Consider the following 21,402-nt stretch of genomic DNA (forward strand, 5'->3'; position numbering starts at 1 on the left):
ATTTGTTAATTATAAATATAATTATTATAAATAATTGAATTTGTTAATTATAGACATGAAAAATTTACAGTTACTACGAGCATTGCATTTATTTACTCTTGTGGCCGGGTTATGCAGATTTTGGTGGCACTATTTTTAAATTGCAGAGTATGATAAAATACTGCATAAATATTGTTAACGAAGTTATTCCACATTTTTTAAGAACGCCTTAACGTGTTTAAATAATCTGCAATGACGTATGAACTGTAAAGTTTTCATGGTTATAACAATATAACAAATTCAAATTCAACTTGCTGAGTTTGGAAACATCCGTTACTACGGCATCATCTGGCATAACAAGTCATCAGCAAAATTATATAAAATCGACAAGCAAATCTTCACGCTTCTTCGACTAAGCTAAGTACATAAGCTAAGTACCTAATAAAGTACTTTCAAATCTAAGTTATTATCAAGGACAGGACAGGTACAGTTTTAAGGTAGTGCAAGAGTGAGAGTTCAAGTAAGAGAGTTTCCATGGCAACGAAAATGATTACAGATGGATTGAATGTAGATATCGGACGTTAATGCTCACTGGTCGTTGGTATCTATCTCCCTTGCGGTGCCAAAAACGTAAAGTCTTGTGTGCTGCTCCTTTTATATGCTCTCCTAGTATCAACGTCATTCGCGGCCTAATACCTAATACTATTAATAAAGCTAATGTTCATCCTACCATGTTTATTATTTGATACTGGGGTATTCCCAATGCAAATGTGCAACTAATGTTATTCATAATAGTATAACCGATCCGATGCATCGACGATTAGAAGCGTACCGATACGGCGGATCTATTTTTTTTAGAACTGAAGAAGAAAGTATAGGTGGGATTCTACATATAAATGTATTCTCCCATCTTCTCCTTGGTTAAAGGTAAGGTCTCTTGCGTTAAGTTAAAGTCTAGTGTGGACATCTCGCTATCATTTATTTTTCTTGAAAAGCATATTTAAGAAAATCTCACCCTCTAAATGACCAATAATTCACCTTTTTTACCGCTCCGAGACAAATTTGAAATAAAAAAAATATTAAAGGAAAGAAAGTGAAAACGAGAAGCAATCTTTTTTAAAATTTTCATGCCAAAAATTATCGTCGAGGAAGACAGGGCCAGACAGACAGACAGACAAAAGGACAGCAGCAGACGCACACGCACACGCACAAGTTATCACACCCCGTCGTTTTTTTAAGTTTATAAGTTTATGGGTAGGAAGGATAATTTTTTGTCAATGTTTATGAAGTATGGCGGGTTTAAAGGTACATATTCTACAGAGGTGCCAAGAGTTTATCTAAACCTTGGAACTTTTATCTTTCTTTTCAAAATAAACTTTTCAAGCTAGAATTACATAAATGAAGTTTGTTAACGTATTGACCGTAAAAAGGCGTTTTTTGTTATTATTTGCTATAGTGTGTCTGCACTGTCAAATTATGCGTTTTGTATGAAGTCGACCGGTTTATATCAGAAATTCTACTTACTGATACTGGTTAAGTCCTTGTTAGGTAGAAAATACATTGACCTACATTTGGTGTTGCTAGCTAGATAATTTCTTAATTCCCACATGCAATGACACTTATAAGCATTAAAAGCATATAATTTTATTTGCTATTTAAACAGTGTTTGACAGGTTTATTCAATAATTAAAAGCAAATCTTAACATACCTAGGTAGGTATTTATCGAATTGGCTATTTGATTTGCCATTTGTCATTAGTTAGTTTAGTTTAGCATAAATGTAATTGTAGAATTTAGCTTGTTGTATTCACGACCAATGATTGTCGACGGCGCAGGGTGTAACGGTAAAACTCTTAAGAGTTTATGTTTTACACCTTTTAAATGTAATACTACCCTTTTGTAGTTTTCGATGAAATAAATAAAATAAAAACTTAAGTATTTTTTTATTGTAATAATTGAGGGGCAAGTAGATACCCTCTCAGGCATGCCGGTTATACCTGATGTTTACCTTTACCGTTAAAGCAAGTCAATGTAGTATATATTCAATGCTTAAATTAATAATTTGTAACAGAATTTGTAATTCTGTTACAAATTATTAATTATTATTATTATATATTAACATATTTCTATTTTTTTATGAATGTAGTTACAATTAATTGCTGGTGTGTCTTATGAATAAATAAATAAAAAAAATATACATAATTTGGTTAAGTTGGAATGGCGGGAATCGAACTCGGTCCACCCTAAGAGGCCGAAGTCCTAACCATTAGGTTATCTCCGCAGCGCGAAGGCAATAGTAATTTGTATTATAATCCCGAAACAAGAAGGCAACAATACCAAACTTATACTGCTTTAGGCGATGATAGTATGCCCCTTGTTTTTTAGTAAAATTTGAGTTATTGGTAGGATTGCTCCGCGTTATCAGTTCTGATTGCTATCACATCTTCAGAAGCGATGATTAAACCGATAGTACTCGTAAGTACAAAATAAGAACCATTTTGCACTCCACTGTTTTGCACACCAATGTTTTGCACTCATTTAACAAATTGGTAATCTATTCCAGTAATCGTGATGTTGAATTTTTAGCTCCCGAAGAAGTAGGTGTCGTTGTATATAAGTTCGGTTGATAACCGTTTATAAATATAGTATCCAACGAGTCGCTTTAATAAACGTTATCGTATTGAAACAGTTCACAATATTAACTCATCTACTTTGCAATTAGCCGTTAGTTTACGCAACGTACAGATAACTACGCCACGTGTTCCCAATAAATAAAATATCGTAGAGAAATTGTTAACCTTCCCGGAGTTTTTTAAACCGTTAAAAATGAGTCAAATCAAAAGAGTTCTTGTTATCTACACCGGTGGTACTTTTGGAATGTTGAAAAATGAGAAAGGCGGTAAGTGGAATTTTTTTCTTTGGACTTTTTTTTACTGTAGGAAAATCATAAGCGATTCGCACCGAAATCTCTCTCCGTATCTCTCGAGCTCTTTCGGTATCATAAGTTTGAATTTATCAGATTAGAGGTAAATGTACTGATAAATTTATGACAATGCAATCATTAGTCAGTTTTGCGCGATTAAGTCTTAGGTACCTCGCATCATTAATAAATAACACGCGTTAATCTTATGATATGCTATGATAAGGACTATGGTAGGTTTAATTTTTGATTCGTATTGTTGTCTAAAACTGTTTATCTGATTCCAACTTCACCATTTAATTATCTAACCACGAAGATAAGCGTTGCGTAATACAAACCGCGTCCGGTATGGGCATCTTAGAATCAAATAGGCTGACTTATTAGTTATTACTATTATATAAAAATAAATTGATTGGTGCTAAAACATTGCCGGTAACTTACCGCGGCCGAAGATTCCCTGACTAACTAAACTATAGACAACTCAACACTCCAACTCGAACTTGGGAAATAAGACATACAATAGTATGCTTACTGGTAGAGACCACCTAAATCCAGGACCACCAGGCATTATGAACCCCTGGTAGGTATGGTACCTATCACATGTTTCATTTAATAAAGTCATCTTTGGTTATATCTATCAAGGATAGTCAATTTGGATTTCCTTGATAGTTATATAGGTACATTTTTAACTTCCTTAAAAAAATAACTAAAAAAAAAAGTTATGTACAAAAAATAGGCCGAAAAAAAAAGTTTGATTAAAAGAATATTTAGATCAGGGTTTCTTGTAGAATTGTAATGTACTTAATACTTAATGATTAAGTAAAATTTTTATTTTTTAGTATTGACTCCGCAAAAAGACATAGAGCACAGAGTGATTAGAAAATTATCGCAACTTCACGACGAGAGTTATTGGCACAAACACCTGGCCAAGACGGACAAAGCTGATTACCTTGTATTACCAGGTACTCATTAGAATTTTTTTTAATTGTCGAAAATCGACAGCCCCTTTTTTACAGTAGGTAACAATTTAAATAAGTAACAATCTTTCTTTTTTCTATGAATGTGGTATATATATATATAATCAACGAATCAGTCTAATGATTAATTATTAATTATATCCAAACTAATCCCTACACCTAACGCAGTTAATTACGTGGTTATGCCAAATGCCAATAAAGATTGTAACTACCAATTACGGAAATTTTACAACAATTTTATTTTCTGCTTACAAACAAAAAATAAAAATAAACCAATTAAGTTTGCTGTCTAATTCAAATTATCAAAAATTTTATGGGCCTTGCAGAAACTGGGGGCATTAAAATGCACGTGTTATGAAGATTTTTAATTTTCAGATGGCAAAGATACAGATATTAAAGTTTTATACAAAATCTACGAATACGAAGAATTAAAGGATTCATCAGATTTCATGATCGAAGACTGGCTTAAAATGGCTCGCGATATAAAGGTAATATCTATTTAATTTTAACACGCTCCTTTATTTTCAAACGACTTCAAAGAAAGCGCTTATGCTTTATTATTTATTTATAAACTTTGGTTTAGAAAATTAGAATTGGTCCCATATTAATTTGATAAAATTTCATTTAATACCCACTATGATTTTTTAATTCAAATACGTAATTGGAAAACGAAGTCATCCAAGTACACAAAATTGCACATTTTTATAAATAACTAGCGTACCCAGCCCGTATTATTTAATTTCTCATAATATATTAAATCATTTATTTCTCTCCGTATTCACTCTCTTCTATTATCTTCTCGAGCGGGTGAAGATCATTATCTACACACATGTACACCCAACAATAGTATATCATCATATTTAACAAAAGCTGTATTTAACAGTTCGACAGTTCAAAAATAGGAGTGCTCCGATCGTCACTAAACTTTACAGGATTACTCGCCAGGTCAATCCGGAGATTCCCTGAAAGTTTCATTGAAATCGGTCCAGCCGTTTCGAAGCCTATACGGAACATACCCACACACTTTCTCTTTTATATATATAGATAGAAAAATAAATTACTTTTACAATGAACTCTGTGAAATACTTTTTCCAAATCCTATTATGTACCCAAATAGTTTTCTTTAAAAGGTCTTTTTTAACACCCCTTTCTTAAGCTATACGATTTAAAGTTCACTACGGTTACTTGCCTTAAAATTTTTTAAAGAAATCTTCATTATATTTATATAATGCTATGGATAAAGGTCAGGTACCTTTATCCATGGCATTTTATAAATATCCAACAACATAAAAGCCAAAGTTTTTATGTTTGTCACCTGCCAGTGACATTTTTCTTCGCTTTATCAGCTCGTAGCGTTGGCGTAAAAGTGGATATAATATCCAAATAAAATATACGTGTAAAATAATCAATGGGAATAAACTTCTTTTGTTGTGCGTGTTGCCAATGATGACTTACGGATCTGAAACGTCGACGCTTTTATTGGGTGTTTTAATGTTGGCGATAAGCTTACGGTTTTAAAATCTTTTATAGAGGACTTAAAGCACGGAAGTAGATAAAGGTTATTTTTTTTTGATTTTCAGAAATTTTACTATGACTACGATGGATTTGTGGTCCTGCACGGAACGGATACGACGGCATACGGTGCTTCCGTGCTGTCATTTATGTTGGAATCGGTTGGCAAGACAGTAGTACTCACTGGAGCGCAGGTCAGTTGTTTAGAACATTTCACAACCATTATTTTCATCCTTAGCTTACTAAGCAAAACATGGGAACGTATCAACTCCATGAAAAAGTTACAAATACCTACAACTGGCTCTGACAAATTATTATTCGGACTGGATGGCAACTTGTAGAAACTTTTCTAAATCGGGCAGGTTGGGCTGTTGAACTTCTTAATTCTTGATTCGTATAATGAATTTGCCATGTTTGCATTTCAGGTGCCGATATTCCAGCCTCGCAGTGATGGTAACAACAACATACTATGCGCTATCTTGATCGCAGCCACGTTACACATTCCTGAAGTTACAGTGTTCTTCGGTGCTAAGCTTTTTAGGGGAACAAGGTATATGGCTTCTTAGTCATCGATCAATAGCCTATCACAGTCCACTGCTGGGCTAAAGACCTTTTTCAATGGGACGATTTGCCAATAATCACCATGCAGGGCAGACGGGTTGGTCGCAGTACATGAGTAGTAGTACAGAGGTCGCCCTCCGTTATGTTCCCCTAGTCACCTTAAACGACACCCGCGGAAACATGTTTGAGTTTGGGAGGTGTTGAGCCATTTTTGCATGCAGTGCATTGTGTCCTAAAAAGAGTGACGTGTATTAACTATTTTACCAAAATTATAACCTACTATTTATCTTCAGCGTTACAAATACTGTGATATTAATGAACTAATCTAACTATCTATATGTATGGGCTTTAATTAAACATTCGCCAGTTTGTTAATAAATTGCTATGTTATTTTCAGAGTGAAGAAAGTCTCGAACACAAAAATATACGCTTTCGATTCCCCAAACTTCCCGCCACTACTGGAGGCAAAAACAACACTTGAAGTAGATCCAAAAATGCTCATCCACCCGCCTGGCTCAGTTCCCGATGAATGCAGACTACACGACAAACTTGCCCAGAAAGTTTATGTGTTAAAAGTAGCACCCACGATTACTCCAGAAATTATAAGAGCGGTCTTTGAAGGAATGGAAGGTATGTTTAGTGTAGCAATAAAAACCTACTGGGGTACCATGAGGTACCTACTGGGGTCGCGATGGCGCAGGGGCAACTGATTTCGATTAAGTAATTGATAGACTCCCGAGCAGGAATTCATAGGAAACGAACGGCACTAGTCAAGAAAAAGGACAAAAGGTCTGTCACAAGTAAATATATATATTTGCTGTGAAAAAGTAATTGTTGAGATTCCATTGGTCGAGATGAATTGTTTATCTACGCCGCTTCCCACGACACCGCTCCCAGCTTCTACATAACCACGTATTTTTAAGCAATTAAAATATTACTTGCTGGTGAAGGAAAACATCGTGACGAAACCTGCATGCCCGAGTGATCTATAATGTCCTCAAAGTTGTGTGGACTCCACCGATCCGCAATGGGCCAGCGTGGTGGTTAACCCCTTCTCATAGTTGGAGGAGACACCTACCCTGTAGTGGGCAGGCAATGGGTTCATATGATGATGATGATGATGAAATTATATTTTAGTTAGGCGTTTTATTTTACAGGTGTAGTCCTAGAAACATACGGAAACGGAAATATTCCGATCAAGCGCAAAGAGATCTATAAGGAAATAGAGAAAGCTGTGAAGAACAACGTACTGGTCGTAAACGTGACTCAGTGCATAAACGGGACAGTGCAGGGAAAGGCCATCTACGAGACTGGACTTGTAAGATTTAATGTTCTTATTTCTCATACTAGTAGGTAGGTTACAGACGCTTGGTAGCCGCAACTTTTTCCTAAAGGATTTGTTTTCTTGAAGAAAAAGTACATACTTAGTAAGATTTATGTATATTATGAAAAATGATTTAAAACAATAGTAAAAGTTACTTATCAATATTAAGGTTTTCAGTCGTATAAAATTGACTACCATTATATTTCCCATTCCAAATCACATCCAAAATTCATTTATTTCAAGTAGGCCTAATATAAGCACTTTTGAAACGTCAAGTCTGTCTGTTTTTAGTGACTCTACCACCGGTTCGGAAGACAGATTGTTCCGAGAAGAAGCCGCAAGAAACTCAGCAGTAGCTCTTTTCCAACATCAACTATTTACATTTTAACATTCGGTTAGGAAAAGGATATTATTTAAGACCTGTCAGTTACATGAAGGGTTTGTTTACAATGATATAAGTACTTGTGAGTTTACACGTACAGTGTCAATTAAGAATCACCTCAGAAATTTTGCAGACATCGCAGATGTTTTGACCAAAGATGACTTCTAATGTGTTTGTTTGGATACTCGAAAACAATCGGTGCTTGAACCCTCGAGTTTTAATATGATAACGATAAAACTTGATATAAATTGCCCCTGCTTTCTGAGTCCAAGGCCGTGGGTTCGATTCCCATAACTGGGAAATGTTTGTGTGATGTACTTAATGTGTTTTCCAGTGTTTGGGTGTTTATTTATATGTTATAAGTATTTATGTGTATTATATTCATAAAAATATTCAACAGCTATCTTAGTACCTATAACACTAAAGCTAATAAATAAATAAATAAACACGAGCTACGCTAACTTTGGGGCTAGATGGCGATGAGGGTTTTACCGTAGTGTATTCATTTATTTATTTATTAAAAAATAAAGAAAAAGTATTTATGTTTATTATTCATAAAAAAAATATTCATCAGTAATCTTGGTACACATAGTACAAGCTACGCTTACTTTGGGGCTAGATGGCAATGTATGTATTGCCGTAGTACATTTTTTATTTATTACGAAGTTCTAAGTTTCGTACATACTAAGGTTCAAAACATTTTCAGCTGCTAGTGGAGTGCGGTGTAGTACCTGCATTCGATATGACGGCAGAGGCAGCGCTGGCAAAACTTTCCTACGTGCTTACAAAAACTGAACTCAGCTACCAGGAAAAAGTTGAGGTAAGTACCTAATCAAATTTTCGGAACAACCCTTCCTTACAAGGTCTGTACTCCTAGTACCTAAAAGTTTTAAATTTAAAAATCTTAACCAGAGTGCTTTAACTTAACTGCCTAGTTGGTCTAGTGGTTAGCATGTTTGACCACGGACCACGAAGTGCTGGGTTCGAATTTTGAATTGGGTGATTATATTTCGTTAAATTGCACCAATCTGTATTGCCCCAGTGACTGTTAGAGGTCCTAAATGCTCGCTCACGGACCAAGGTCAGATCAAACTGCTACGCTTCATAACTACCGGCCAGTGGCGTGCATAGCCCTTGGACCCAGGGTATGCACAAGGTGTTCAGCACAAACATAAAGTAAAATTAAAATTTAGATTTTAGATAGGTATGTCGGTTTATAATCAAATTACTTTATGAAAGTTATATTTTTGATTGGTTTAATACTATCGTCTATCTACTGCTAATTGAATAAAAGTACATACCCTCATTTAAGTCACAAAATTATGACACACCATTCGGCAGCATTTTCTAAGCACACTGATGATGATAATATTTTTCCAACATATCATGTTTTTAGCGTCTTTATGAAAATTATGAAGATCACTATATCCTATATCATTCCACACTTTACGTATATTGGCCAATAAAACAAAAGGAAAGCAAAATAATCGATTGTACAAAGCCGCTTAGCCAAGAATAGTTTTCGTAATATTTATTATTAAACATACGTGTTACTTTATCACATTTTTTTGGGATATTTGTAACATTGGTACACTCCTTCCTTTGCGAATGATTTCTAATTTTACGATATAGGGATAGAAATTAAAGTTTTCTCTAAGTACTTTTTCCAGGCACACTGAACCCAAACAAAGACCGCACGAATATGCTTTCATTATAAAATGAATGAATAAACTATAAATTAACCTTAACACATTAAACTATCACTACTCAAACTTTTATAAATTACTGAATTTATGCACTTGAACCGTTTATTTATCACCAACGCCATACAGCATTGTTTGAAGGTAAACAATAATGGCGATTGAATATGCTAATAATAATATTGCAATCGAAATTAGTCAAAATATGTCTTTAATTTTTTGTAAGTATGGGTACGAACGCTATTTTATTTTGATATGTAAACAATAAATAGAAACTATTTTTATTGTTAACTCTCTCACTTTCCAATGATTCCTGGAAAACCTAAATTATTCATTTTTCAAAATTTAGACAGCGTTTGGTTTCATAGATTATTTTCAAAACGAAAGACTCATTCGATTATATTAGTTCCTTAATTTTCTTAAAAGACACTAAAAGGTATTTACATTTGTGAATAATGTTTTTAATTCTAAAAAAAGAATAATGACCGTTAACAACAATAACAAACCAAGCAAATCATTTTACTCATAAAGAAATCAAACACGTAATTGATTATCCACTTCCTTAAGCAGTGCTTATATACACCCACACTTAAAGAATTTATGAATGAAACTGTTCACACAAGACCGATGCTAATCTTGTAAGTACATGCGCACGATTATAACATTACACGACACACACTACTAACTTGCACGCACACATCTAGCAGAACGATTCTTTCTTTGGGCGTGCTTATTTTATTTCATATTTCTATGCAACAGTAAAGGGCGTCATATGTAGAGTGATTCATAATAATTGATTTATCCTGCAATCGATAATATGAGATTTAAATACGTTTACGGTTAAAAATTGAAATATGAAGTAGAAAATTTTATTTTGTACGCTATGCGCCTCGCGCGTGCTTGTTGCGCTGTCGCCTGTCTAGCGACAATTGACCTAGAAGTTTGGCCGCTCATTACTAGATGGCGCTTTCATATATTTTTTACTTAGTGTTTTTTAATTACAAAACTTTAATGGTCCAATCTGAAGGCTCTTTAAGACCCTGAGATTAGGATATGCACTGCTTATTTGCATATATGCAATGCACGCCACTACCGCAATCACGTGTATACGTGGACTCCAGACAAAAATCTGTGTATATTGTAACAAAATGCGGATAAGAATAATCATTGAAAAAAAAACAAAACATAAAATCCTCGTTTCCTATGAGCTTTAAGTAAGTCGTAGTTAACAATAACTAATACTGACCTCTTCGTAAGAGATTAGCACGCTCCTAATCTTAGGTCCGTTTCTACGGACTATTGAGTCTCTGGTGTGTCATCGTAAAATGGAATTTATGAGCCTAGACTTTAAACTCAAATTCATACTAACTTCTACAACAAGCGCTCTTAGCAAGATGAAAGACAAGATTACAGAATTTGCGACTCTAACAAGAATAACATTATGTCCCTTTTGCTTTGAACTGTCAATCTTTCGATACCAGAAAAACCCCACGATTGCGAGCATGGAAACTCACTAAGCGTACTGTTATAAAATCCGTACAATCTTTACTAATACCGTTATAATAATTTTGTTTGTTTGTCCATCCTTCACGCCCTAACTTACAAACCAACTTACTTGATTTATGGCATATAGTTACTTGATAGAACGGAGAGTTTTCCTGGAATAAAAAGTAGCCCAGGATATGCTTTTTCTGAAATAAAAACTAGCCTGTGCTGGGCTACTTTTTATTCAAGGAAAACAAACGGTTCCTACGGGATGTGTAAAAAGAGTAACTAAATTTAATTTGTTATTTTTTGTTACAGCTGATGAAAACTAACATACGAGGTGAATTATACAACCCAAACCATTGACGACTGGAACGCGATACTGTATTTAGAATAAAATTAGATACTATTAATAAATTAATATTTAATTCCCACTTGTTTTCTTAAAACCTGTCTCACATTTATCATTTTTTAAATTTCACTACAAGACTGCAACACTAAATCGCTTAGCGGCACGTCTTTGTCGGTATAGTGGTAACTAGCCATGGCCAAAGCCTCCCACCAGACCAGAGAAAATTCAGAAAGTGCATATTGAATTGAACCCGGAACCTCCTACTTAAGTTCACAGCGCTCACCGTTGCACAACGGAGGTCGCCGTTAGTGCTTATATTATATTATTGAATCGCAAATCGCAATCGATATCGCAAATAAATCTATTGCGTTAGGTAAGCAATGTCAATACATTTCAGTAACTAAAACACACAGTTTACTACTTTTAAGATTAAAGTTTGGCCTTTAGCTTTTCTATTAGTAATTATCACTAATCACAGATACCTTATAATCATTAGGGTCGCAGTACCTACGTTATCTAAGCCCGCCATCCTACATCGGCGAACGTTGTGGGTCCACGCTGTCGTACAGTGTGCTATTAATTTGGTAGGTGATAACTACTTTCTGTATATACTTCTAATATTTTTTCTGAGTAAAATCAAAAGAAAATAAAAACAAGATATTTTTCATACATTCATTTAAAATAAAAGTTCCATTATACAATCATCATTTAAGAATAATGCAAGAAGACAACAATATTATGAGAAAATAAAGTAGAATAATAAAAAATTAATAAAATAGTAAAATCCATAAAATTGTGCATTAATAATATCTCATCAATATTATAAGTAAAAAGCAATTATAAAACTTTTAAAAGCAATTTCAAGTTTTTCGAGTTATAAAATTTTAGTACGTCATACAATGTACAGTCACATTCACAATGGTCAAAAAAACTAATTTAAATATTAAGAAGCCTGATAAATTGCGACAAAAATGGTCTGACTTTTCTGACCTATCCACTTTAATGAAATTAGCAAAGTTTTTTAAAATGCTATAATAATAGTTGGCAGACAAGTGACATCACAAAGTGTAAATTATATTAATATATATAAGTGAATGTGCACAAACGTTAAAACATTTATTTGAACACTGAACACGATCAATTCTTAATGTCAATAGAATTTCAGTAAAATTGTAAATATTTCTACCATAAGAAGGCAGTGTCTCAGAACACTTACTTGTTCATTATTTGATAAATACAGTACAAAATCTAAACTTCTACAGTCTATTTTACAAAGTTTTGTTTTAAAAGTTTTTTTTTATCCAAACTTGAAGACATTTTCGATACAAATTTACAAAGGACACCTATTCTGGAATGAAAAGAAATAAGAGTTGTCATTATTTGTATCAATTGCTTTCTTAGACTTTTAATATACTGATATGGAGAGCGTCCTAAAAAGTTAATCACGATAAAAAATTAACCGTCTAAGAAGCACTTGTGTAAATGCTTAAAATCACATATACTATGTATTCATAAATCCTCGCTCAAAGTGATACAAACAATGAAAGCACGGTTATGAAGCTAGAACTTTACACTAAACTTTCAACAATTAAATGTAGGTACATATTGAGTGAGCTACCAAAATGTTCAATCTCTTTATATAAAATATTCTCATTACATGATGAAATTTATGTAGAAATAAAAGGACACAAATATTCCTTAAAGGACGCCGTATATGTAAATGTAGACCTTACAATATGTATCTAAGTATACGTAAGCGCAAAAGATTTAAAATAAAATTCATGGTATTTTTAGCATACTGAATAAAAACCATTTATATAAATAAAATATAACAATAAGCTTGGAAACCATATGCACTCAAAAGACTTTCAAATGCGATTTATATGATTAAAAAATATAAACATTTTCACAGCAAACCAATATATTTCTTATCGGTGGTATCGTTATCTTGGTTTCACACTTAAGGGATATTTAATTGCAAAAATAAATAAATAAAACTGTATTTTAATACATCACACTATTTGTTCGCGAGTGTACGTTATACTCTATTGACCGTTTCAGTAAGTAGTAATTAACATTCAATTCTATGGCACTCGAAATACGGTAGCTTTTACCACTTAACAAGCCGTCACCTCCTTTTTCTTAAGACCAGACGACGAGGACAGCTCTTCTGTAACAATAATAGAATATTTCACCACAAGTACGCACAATGACTGTTCAAACGTTCCACGTGTATTAATGTTTTTTTATACATTTGCGAAAATATGTTATTTATTATGTATTACCTTTATGTGAATATTTTTTAAATTATATGTTATCTGGTTTATTTTAAAAAGCTTTTTAAATTTATAGGTACCTTCTAATATAGTAGGTACAATCAGGTATTCTTTTTTCCTTAGAGGTAACTTTGTTATTTATATTAATTAAACTGAATCGCGTTAGTAAAGCGGACAACAATTTACTCAGAAATATGATTAAAAAATATTTTTTTTTGCTATAAAAGAACTACATAGATCAGTTCATTCAACTTCATTTATCGAAAATCGACACTCGACACTTGGTTTTGTAATGGGATATTTATTTACTTATTTAAACTCTGATGGAAGTAGAGTTTATTTTGTACTAAACAGTAGTTTCAATTAGGACCTTATTACATCAGCTCACGCGCCTAATAACGCCTCGACTGTGAAATCAAATCTACCAAACTCATTGTACAATATGCTTTTGAAGAGCGTTTAAATTGTTGCCTCATTATTTGAAGATTACAGCGTTCTTACCTGAAGGGTGCAGTCTCTTAAGGACCTGTGCGAGGTCTAAGCCAGTTAGAGTGCGCACGGCTGGTGGGATGGCCCCAGCCAGTCGAGCAATTTCCCCCGTAGTGCCGTTGTCACCGACCAGTACTATTTCATCCGTCTTCGCTAGTGGCGCCGATATTTCGGCAGCGATCTAAAAAACAATAAAATAATTTAAATAAAAAGAAATAAAAAAGAAAAATCTCCACCATTGCTAGCGCAAAATTATACATCTGACGTGAGGGTGAAGGGTAATAGTAGGTAAGCTGTAATTAGAAAAAACCACAACAAATTTGCTCTAAAGCCTAAACGCAGTAGTTTATACAAGAAAGACGATTGTTAGCGAAAAATTAAAACTATTATTACTTGGAAAACAAACTGGTAATAGAAATAGTAATTTTTCACTAATTAATTTTGCTAATGAAATACCTACCTATAAAAAGATATAATCTCAGGAAATGCTGGTTCGAATTGGCGCAATTTTCGAGAAAGGCTTTAGGTTATACACCATCACGCTACGACCAATAGGAAGAAGGTCATCAATGAAAAAAGTTGCAAAAACGGAACAAAATATTCCTTTTGCGAGCTTCCCATACGTACGGTTAAAGTAACGCTATAACGTATAACGTAATTAATCCCCTTTAAAAAATCTAAAAAAAAACTCCGCGTTGGTGTAAATCTTATAAGAGTGAAACATACGCCGACAAAGTAGAATGGTACAGCTAGTTAATTTAATAAAAAACGATGTACATACCTTTGGCAGTGCTTCGAGTACAAGTGCCATGATGGCAGCGTCACCATATTGCTTGTAGACCTTTGCCTTAGCGAGCATCCGCTCAGCATCGGCTTTACCAACGTCACCGATCGCGTGCGCTTCGGCAAGACCGAGTACCTTGATACGTTCTCCGTCAGCTTTAGCCGCTTCCACTGTTTGGGTCCTGTTGACAACAGTCATATTGAATAGAATCAGGTATAGCTGTAGAAATCCAATCTTGACAAAACTGGACTACCAAAGCAAACTATAATGTGCTTTTTTATATTTATTAATTGATAGACACCAGTGAACAATTCTCCCCGACGTCGACACCCACACACGCGCATACGCACACGCACACTAACGCGCATTCATGCATGCACACACTCACACACACACACACACACACACACACACATAATAAATTGAATGTTGATAATGTAAACTTCTAAATTATGTATTCTTTCTGTTTTTCTCTAATTTCGATGTACTCATGGGAAGACTGACCGTCAAAACACGAGATATCCTAGGTTGGGGGTCCAGGGTAATTTAAGAAAAAAAAATGTACTTTTAATCTAATTAAACCATTATTATTTTTATGGACCAAGCAAAACGCCCACCTGATGGTAAGTGGTAAACCATCGCCTATAAATAGAGCAACACTTCCCAGGTTATGCAAGGAACACATCCTGCATTATTATTTTATTATTATTTATTTGCGAAAGTTGCTCTACAGACAGTAGTTTAGCTACTGTAACTACTTTTAGTAGTCGCTGCTAGTAAATACTTCTGTGAATGTTGTTTCCTAGTATAAATCTCCCTGGGAACTGTTCACTTCTTCAAGCTGAAAATTTGTCTAATTCTGTATTTAAAACACAAAATAACTATGACAATTTTCTTCGAAAACGGTTTCTTTGTCAAGCCATACATACACAGGCAAAATAGCTTATTTGTGAATCTGATGAGGATTGTACCTAGATGCGAGATAAAAGTATCCTATATCCGTCTCAAGGATACAAACCGTGCCGTCTGGTGAAGGCAGATCAGTTCTCACCACACCTAATCTTTCCGTCGTACGTGGCGACTTAGGGAATATAACAGAGAACGGGCAGCAGAGTAATAATCTGTGCTGCCCTCTTTCGCGATCCCCGTTCCCTCTGCCCAGCGTCGTGATTATGCGCAAACCCTCCCGTCTTTAGTGCAGCAGACAGCAGTGAACTGTTATATATATATATATATATATATATATATATATATATATATATATAGGCAATTGATCATGATGATGGATACTACATCGGTAGAGTACCAGGGCTACAGAACATGTGAACAGTACATACAGATGAAGCTATGAGTTCGTAATATGTGAGAGAAGTACCGTTTTCCTTCAGCAATGGTCTGTAAACGGTAGGCCTCAGCCTCAGCCGGTAGGCGGACTGTCGCTACCAGCTCCTCTTCACGACGCATGATTTCTTGCTGTTCAACCTGTAAAAGAGTTTATTTTATTATTCCCTAATTCATTTATATACTCGAAGGTAGATACCTACCAAAATAATAAGGATACCTAGTGTTTCGAACCAAGTGATCGTTTTAGAAGTTAGCAGGTCCGATGACTGCCCACAAAGGCAAGGTTCGGTCTAGAATTTCTTAGTACCAATAAATCGGTGATGTCAATCTCTAGTAAACTATTGAACTAAATATTCAACTATAAACTATATTATGTTGACAGTTAATTTAATAATATTTGTATTGTTTGTGTTTCTTTTTTTTTGTAATATATTTGCATGCCCTTACTCGGCGAAAAATTGTACCTACGCTTTAATTAATCAGTATATAACAATTTTGCAACTGTAATTTTGCAAGCAAATACATTTCTTTTCCTCGGAGAGCACGTTAAACCACGTTGTCATTATATTATAACATACCTCTATTTGTTTGCGACGTTCCACAACTTCGATCTGTATTTCTTCGTTTCGAATTTTCTGTTTAATCTTCGCGGCCTGCAGTTCGTAGGCTAAAGCGGATTCCGCTTTCTGGAAATATATAAAACACTCATTTATCCGGCTTCCATAGTATAGTATACACCTTCTCCTTACTATAATATTATAAATGCGATAGTGTTTGTTTGTTTGTCCTTCGTTTACACCCTAACTAAGCAAAAAATGAACTTGGTTTTTGGCATTGAGTTAGGTGAAAGAGCGGAGTGATTTTTGGCAAAGTGTTAGGTGAAAGGGCGGAGAGTACTTTTTATCCCAGGAAAATTGACGGTTTCCACAGGATTTTTAAAAAACCATAATAGACGCGGACTGAGAACGCGGATAGGAGCTAGTAGGCTTACATTTGTTTATACAGGTCGCTCTATTTTAACGCCCGTCCCAATAGTGAACGTTATTAGTCGACTGTTCTTGTCTGTCGGTCTGTAACATGCTTGCAATGTTCAAAATTTGTTCGAAATTGTCAGTAAAGATTTATGGCATTTCTTACCTAGGTACTTGTCAATTCTATGCATTAGATTCTATTTTTAGGTATAATTTACGGCTACAGTCCACAAGGGTGTGCTGCAAGCGTGTTTGAATACACCACTAGGCCGATTTTAATGTAATTTTTTACATAGCATCACTTTACAGGTAATTTTATATGTTTTATGGACATAGGCCACAAGGAGTCTTGGACATTAATTTTGAATGGGCATATTAGGCATATTATATCTATCTGCAATTGCCGCTATTACGCAACAGTTTAGTAAAACATCATCATCAGTCTTGTTATAAAGGTAGCTGAAATTCGACCAGCTACAGCAGTGCTCATGGCAGTACGATTGTAATATAAAAATCTGGAGTGCGGAACTCACGACTATAAAACAAGTAGCATTAGGTCCATTTTACTTTAAAGTTACAGTTCGATACTCGGTAACGTCTCTAAGAATGCCAGCGTGCAAATCTATTACTATACATAATGTAAAAAGCTAAAGAAAAACAATAACCCGTTACCTTCTTCTAATAAAATGAAATTTTATACCATAATTTGATTGGTTTGTAGCTCGTCTTCACTTCAGACAAAACCTTGTTAAAAAAACTAGGTACTTACAGCAGTATTAACTTCTTGGTCGAATTGAGCTTTTTGCAGCTTATACATCCTTGCGTTGTCTTCTATCCTGGTGTCCATTGCGTATTTCACGTCCATCGCAGTCTTCTCGCACTCCGCTTCCTTTAAAATACAACGTTGTTACAAATTAATGTTTTCTGGTTATGATTTAGATATAAATTAAAAGTAGAATTAGAAATAAATGATACCAAAGAAAGAGTCAAATATTAGATATTTAATTTTTTTTTAAAAACTTTAAGTCGACATAATACCCATGCGTAACTAATGCGGACAGACAGTTATAAGAAACTGAATTGGATGAATGACTATTCGATTTCAAATTACGTGTAAGATCGATAAATATTTTTTTACTTTTGCTTTTTAGTGCATTTCCTCATTGTTTTCAAGTCAATGTCTAAAGTAGCTATTAATGATAATGAAACCCATACAAAGTATAAATTAAACAGAACCTCTTTCTTCGGGTCTCTTCCTTATTTTTAATAGTTTTTTAAAGAATATATAATGATCATATCCACAACCTTGTAACAGTTGTAACCAATCATACCAATCAATATAACGAGCCTCAACTATCTTTAACCGTGCCATTAAGGGCGAGCCCAATTTTTCCAATTAACGCACTAAGTACACGACAGAGATGACATCAGCTCAAAAAAAATACCTACTGTTATCTGGTACATTTCTAGCACATTTATTCATTTAAGTACTAATGGTATATGGGTATCCCTCATACCTCCACTTTTAAGGACGGTACTCACACATACTCGCCAGGCGCATTCGCTTTACGAAATTTCCAGCAATTGTTATGCAAAACTAGATTAAAAACAGATTCCCTAACCGAGTTCGACCACGGTGGTCAATCTCCAGGGGGATTTTAAAACTACGCAGCAAAAACACATGCCCTCACTATCCTTCATTCTCAAAGTCCGATGGAAGTCGACCGGTAAGAGATAAAACAGGACACAGGACCGACAGAAAAGCGTGCTCTTCTAGGCACGATTGTAAAAATACTATTCAAAGCGGTCAGGAACTCATGATCTGAGATATGAGACGGACAGAGCTAGTTTATAATAGTAGTAGATAATCTATATATCCTAGAGAGTTTTAAATAATGTCGTCTCTTTTCGTTTTAGCCCTATCCCACATTATGTCGCCTTGAAATCTGAAGAAAGACCCGTTTTTTATTTTAATCGCAAAATCAAACAGTCTTTCTCAGGATACGTATGATATCATTAAATGATAATATTTAATATTATCATCCAGCCCAATTTCACTTCCCAGAACCCCAAAAATAGCATCGAAATACAATACAATATATTAAGCATAGAGTAAGTTTTAGTTTTCATTGTATCCGTAAAGCCGTTGAAACCCTTTTCGCGAGTGAAGAATGGCAAACTGCCAAGGCTGAAATATAGAGCCCTGTAAAGGGTCTTTGTTGAACGAAATCCGGCATACAAAATACTCGTAAAGTAGGCTTTTAAGCCATTAGGTCAACTTTTACACAATAGTGTGAACTTCTTGATAAATAAGACAGTATTCATAATCGTTATATGTAAACAACAAGTTTTTTAGTTACATTATTACTTGATGAAAGCAATAAACATGCATACATAATTATTGTTTTTATGTTATTATCAATATCGAAATAAAATGTTCTTTCATAAAAAATAAAGGTATATTGAAAAAAGAAAGATTGGAAAAGTTGTCCGGAAGATTTTTATATTGAAGTAAGGACAGGACAAGGTTAAGTACGCTAGTTTTAAATCCATACATCCATCCTAATATTATATATACGAAAGTGTGTCTATTTGTGAATTTGTTTGCTATTTATGTTCGTCTCGACTGCTGCGCCGTTCTTGATGAAATGGGCTCACATATAGCTTCGTCCGTGATATGGATAAAACTCTTTATCCCTGGTACTGTTCCCAGCAGAATTCAAATAACTGCCTTTTAGTTATGCCCGGCTAGTAAATCGATCTTGGCGTAATTTTAAATAGAGATAGCTTCTGGAGAAAACGAGAGGAGGTTTCTAGTATAGATAGTTTCAAGATTGGGTCACTCACTTGTATCCCAGCATCCCTATTGGCCTGCGCTACACCAATATCGGCGTCTCTCTTCACGGCCGCCGTCTGCGCCTTCCCCAAACTGGCCAGATACTGGACGTCATCGTAAACGTCCTTGATCGTGAACGACAGGATCTCGATGCCCATCCGCCCGACGTCTGGTGCCGCCACCTCGCGGACCAGTCCCGCGAACTGGTCTCTGTCCTTGTACACCTCTTCGACTGTAAGCGTTCCTGGTAAAAAAGAAAGTTTCTTTAACAGACCGATTTAAGTTTGCGACTACTAAAACATGTTAATTATTTATTGAAGTTCTAGCCGTATCTGCATTCCAAAGTCGATGGCTATATAAAAATTCAAACTTCATTCGTTTGACTTTCTAGAGACAAAAGCAGGTTATAGATTTTTTTTTATTAAAAAATGATACATGATCCAAGTTATCACTTTTAGCTAATATAAGTTAGAATTCAATCTTCTTTGAACTTGCATACCATTATTCTTCTGATTGAAGTAATAATTAAACCTAAATATAATGTCATAAAAATAAACAAGTGACACTCAGTTAAAATATTTTGGTCATATTTTTAAATTTTACATTGCTGTCCTGTCTTGCTAGAAATGAAAGTGGAAGCACACTGTTCCAAGCAACCATATCATTAGGCTATTAGGGGTAGTAACCTCGCTGTTTAAAAACATACTGTTAAGTCTATTAGAAATATAAGAAACATATAGTTTGTCAATATAGATATTTTGAAGCTTAACATCAAATCCATTGGCCACTGTCAATTGCGATTGAATTCCTAAGTTCTGTGGATATGTCGAGTTGGAATGTAATAATCCTGAGATGTATATATCAGAGGAATTTGCAAACAATGTTCCAAATTAGGTTGTAGGTGCAAAGCAATGTATCAAAGCGCAGAGTGTGTTTGATGGTGAAAGGCTTCGCTTCTTGCGGTAGTGATAAGTGGCTACGTATTTCAGAATGTGACTTATGGCTATGATAGGGCTAATGTGGCTTATGATAGGGTCGCTAACTATTTTCTCTTTTATTGGATCATTAAACTGGTAACAATCAATGACGTTATCATGAGAATAACATAAATAAAATAGAAAGACAGGAGATTGAAACCTTCTAGAAATGACCATAGATGATATAAAATTAAAACATGTTTGACATGTTTTTTGAATGAGGTCAAAGAACTACTGAAAATGACACAGTTGTTTCTGAACTATAGGACACTTAGATTGATTGAATCAGAAATAAGGAGCTCTTTAAAAAAAACCAGAGGTACTGATATTTTTTAAATGCAAAGGGCGGGAACCCGATAGCGTTGGGGCCCAAGTTGCTGGGATTGCGAGCCCGCAACATAAGACTACAGACGAGTCGTTGAGAGCCGCTGGAAATACATACAAATCCACCACCATCGCTAGACAAGATGATGATGAGGATTTCGAAATTTTGTTCCGTTTTTTTTAAACTAACTAAATACCCCGAGTATTTTG

At 34.6% G+C, this 21,402-nt stretch overlaps 2 protein-coding genes across 4 annotated transcripts in view; one reads left to right on the top strand and one right to left on the bottom strand.

Annotated features, from left to right (window-relative positions):
• The first annotated feature begins 2,624 nt into the window (after positions 1–2,624).
• On the top strand, positions 2,625–11,269 carry LOC120628098 (L-asparaginase-like). The gene is made up of 9 exons (XM_039896315.1): positions 2,625–2,877; positions 3,738–3,860; positions 4,251–4,363; positions 5,456–5,581; positions 5,813–5,937; positions 6,346–6,578; positions 7,106–7,266; positions 8,361–8,474; positions 11,158–11,269. Exons 1-9 carry the CDS (start codon positions 2,805–2,807, stop codon positions 11,203–11,205), a joined length of 1,116 nt encoding a protein of 371 aa, XP_039752249.1. The 5' UTR covers positions 2,625–2,804; the 3' UTR covers positions 11,206–11,269.
• Positions 11,270–13,086: 1,817 nt separating this feature from the next.
• The window catches only part of LOC120628077 (flotillin-2), a 295,888-nt gene continuing 287,572 nt past the window's right edge, over positions 13,087–21,402 (bottom strand). For 2 of the 3 annotated variants that reach the window (XM_039896284.1, XM_039896285.1), the window contains 7 exons: positions 19,903–20,135; positions 17,825–17,944; positions 16,663–16,770; positions 16,116–16,222; positions 14,738–14,921; positions 13,969–14,137; positions 13,309–13,361 (listed from right to left, as the gene is read on the bottom strand). In XM_039896284.1, the coding sequence (XP_039752218.1) occupies positions 13,309–13,361; positions 13,969–14,137; positions 14,738–14,921; positions 16,116–16,222; positions 16,663–16,770; positions 17,825–17,944; positions 19,903–20,135 (974 nt within the window). Of the gene's footprint in view, positions 13,362–13,968; positions 14,138–14,737; positions 14,922–16,115; positions 16,223–16,662; positions 16,771–17,824; positions 17,945–19,902; positions 20,136–21,402 lie in introns of all 3 variants that reach the window. The other variant, XM_039896283.1, reaches the window with a different exon arrangement.

The sequence above is a fragment of the Pararge aegeria genome, chromosome 12 (assembly GCF_905163445.1).
Source record: "Pararge aegeria chromosome 12, ilParAegt1.1, whole genome shotgun sequence".
Lineage (NCBI taxonomy): Eukaryota > Metazoa > Arthropoda > Insecta > Lepidoptera > Nymphalidae > Pararge > Pararge aegeria.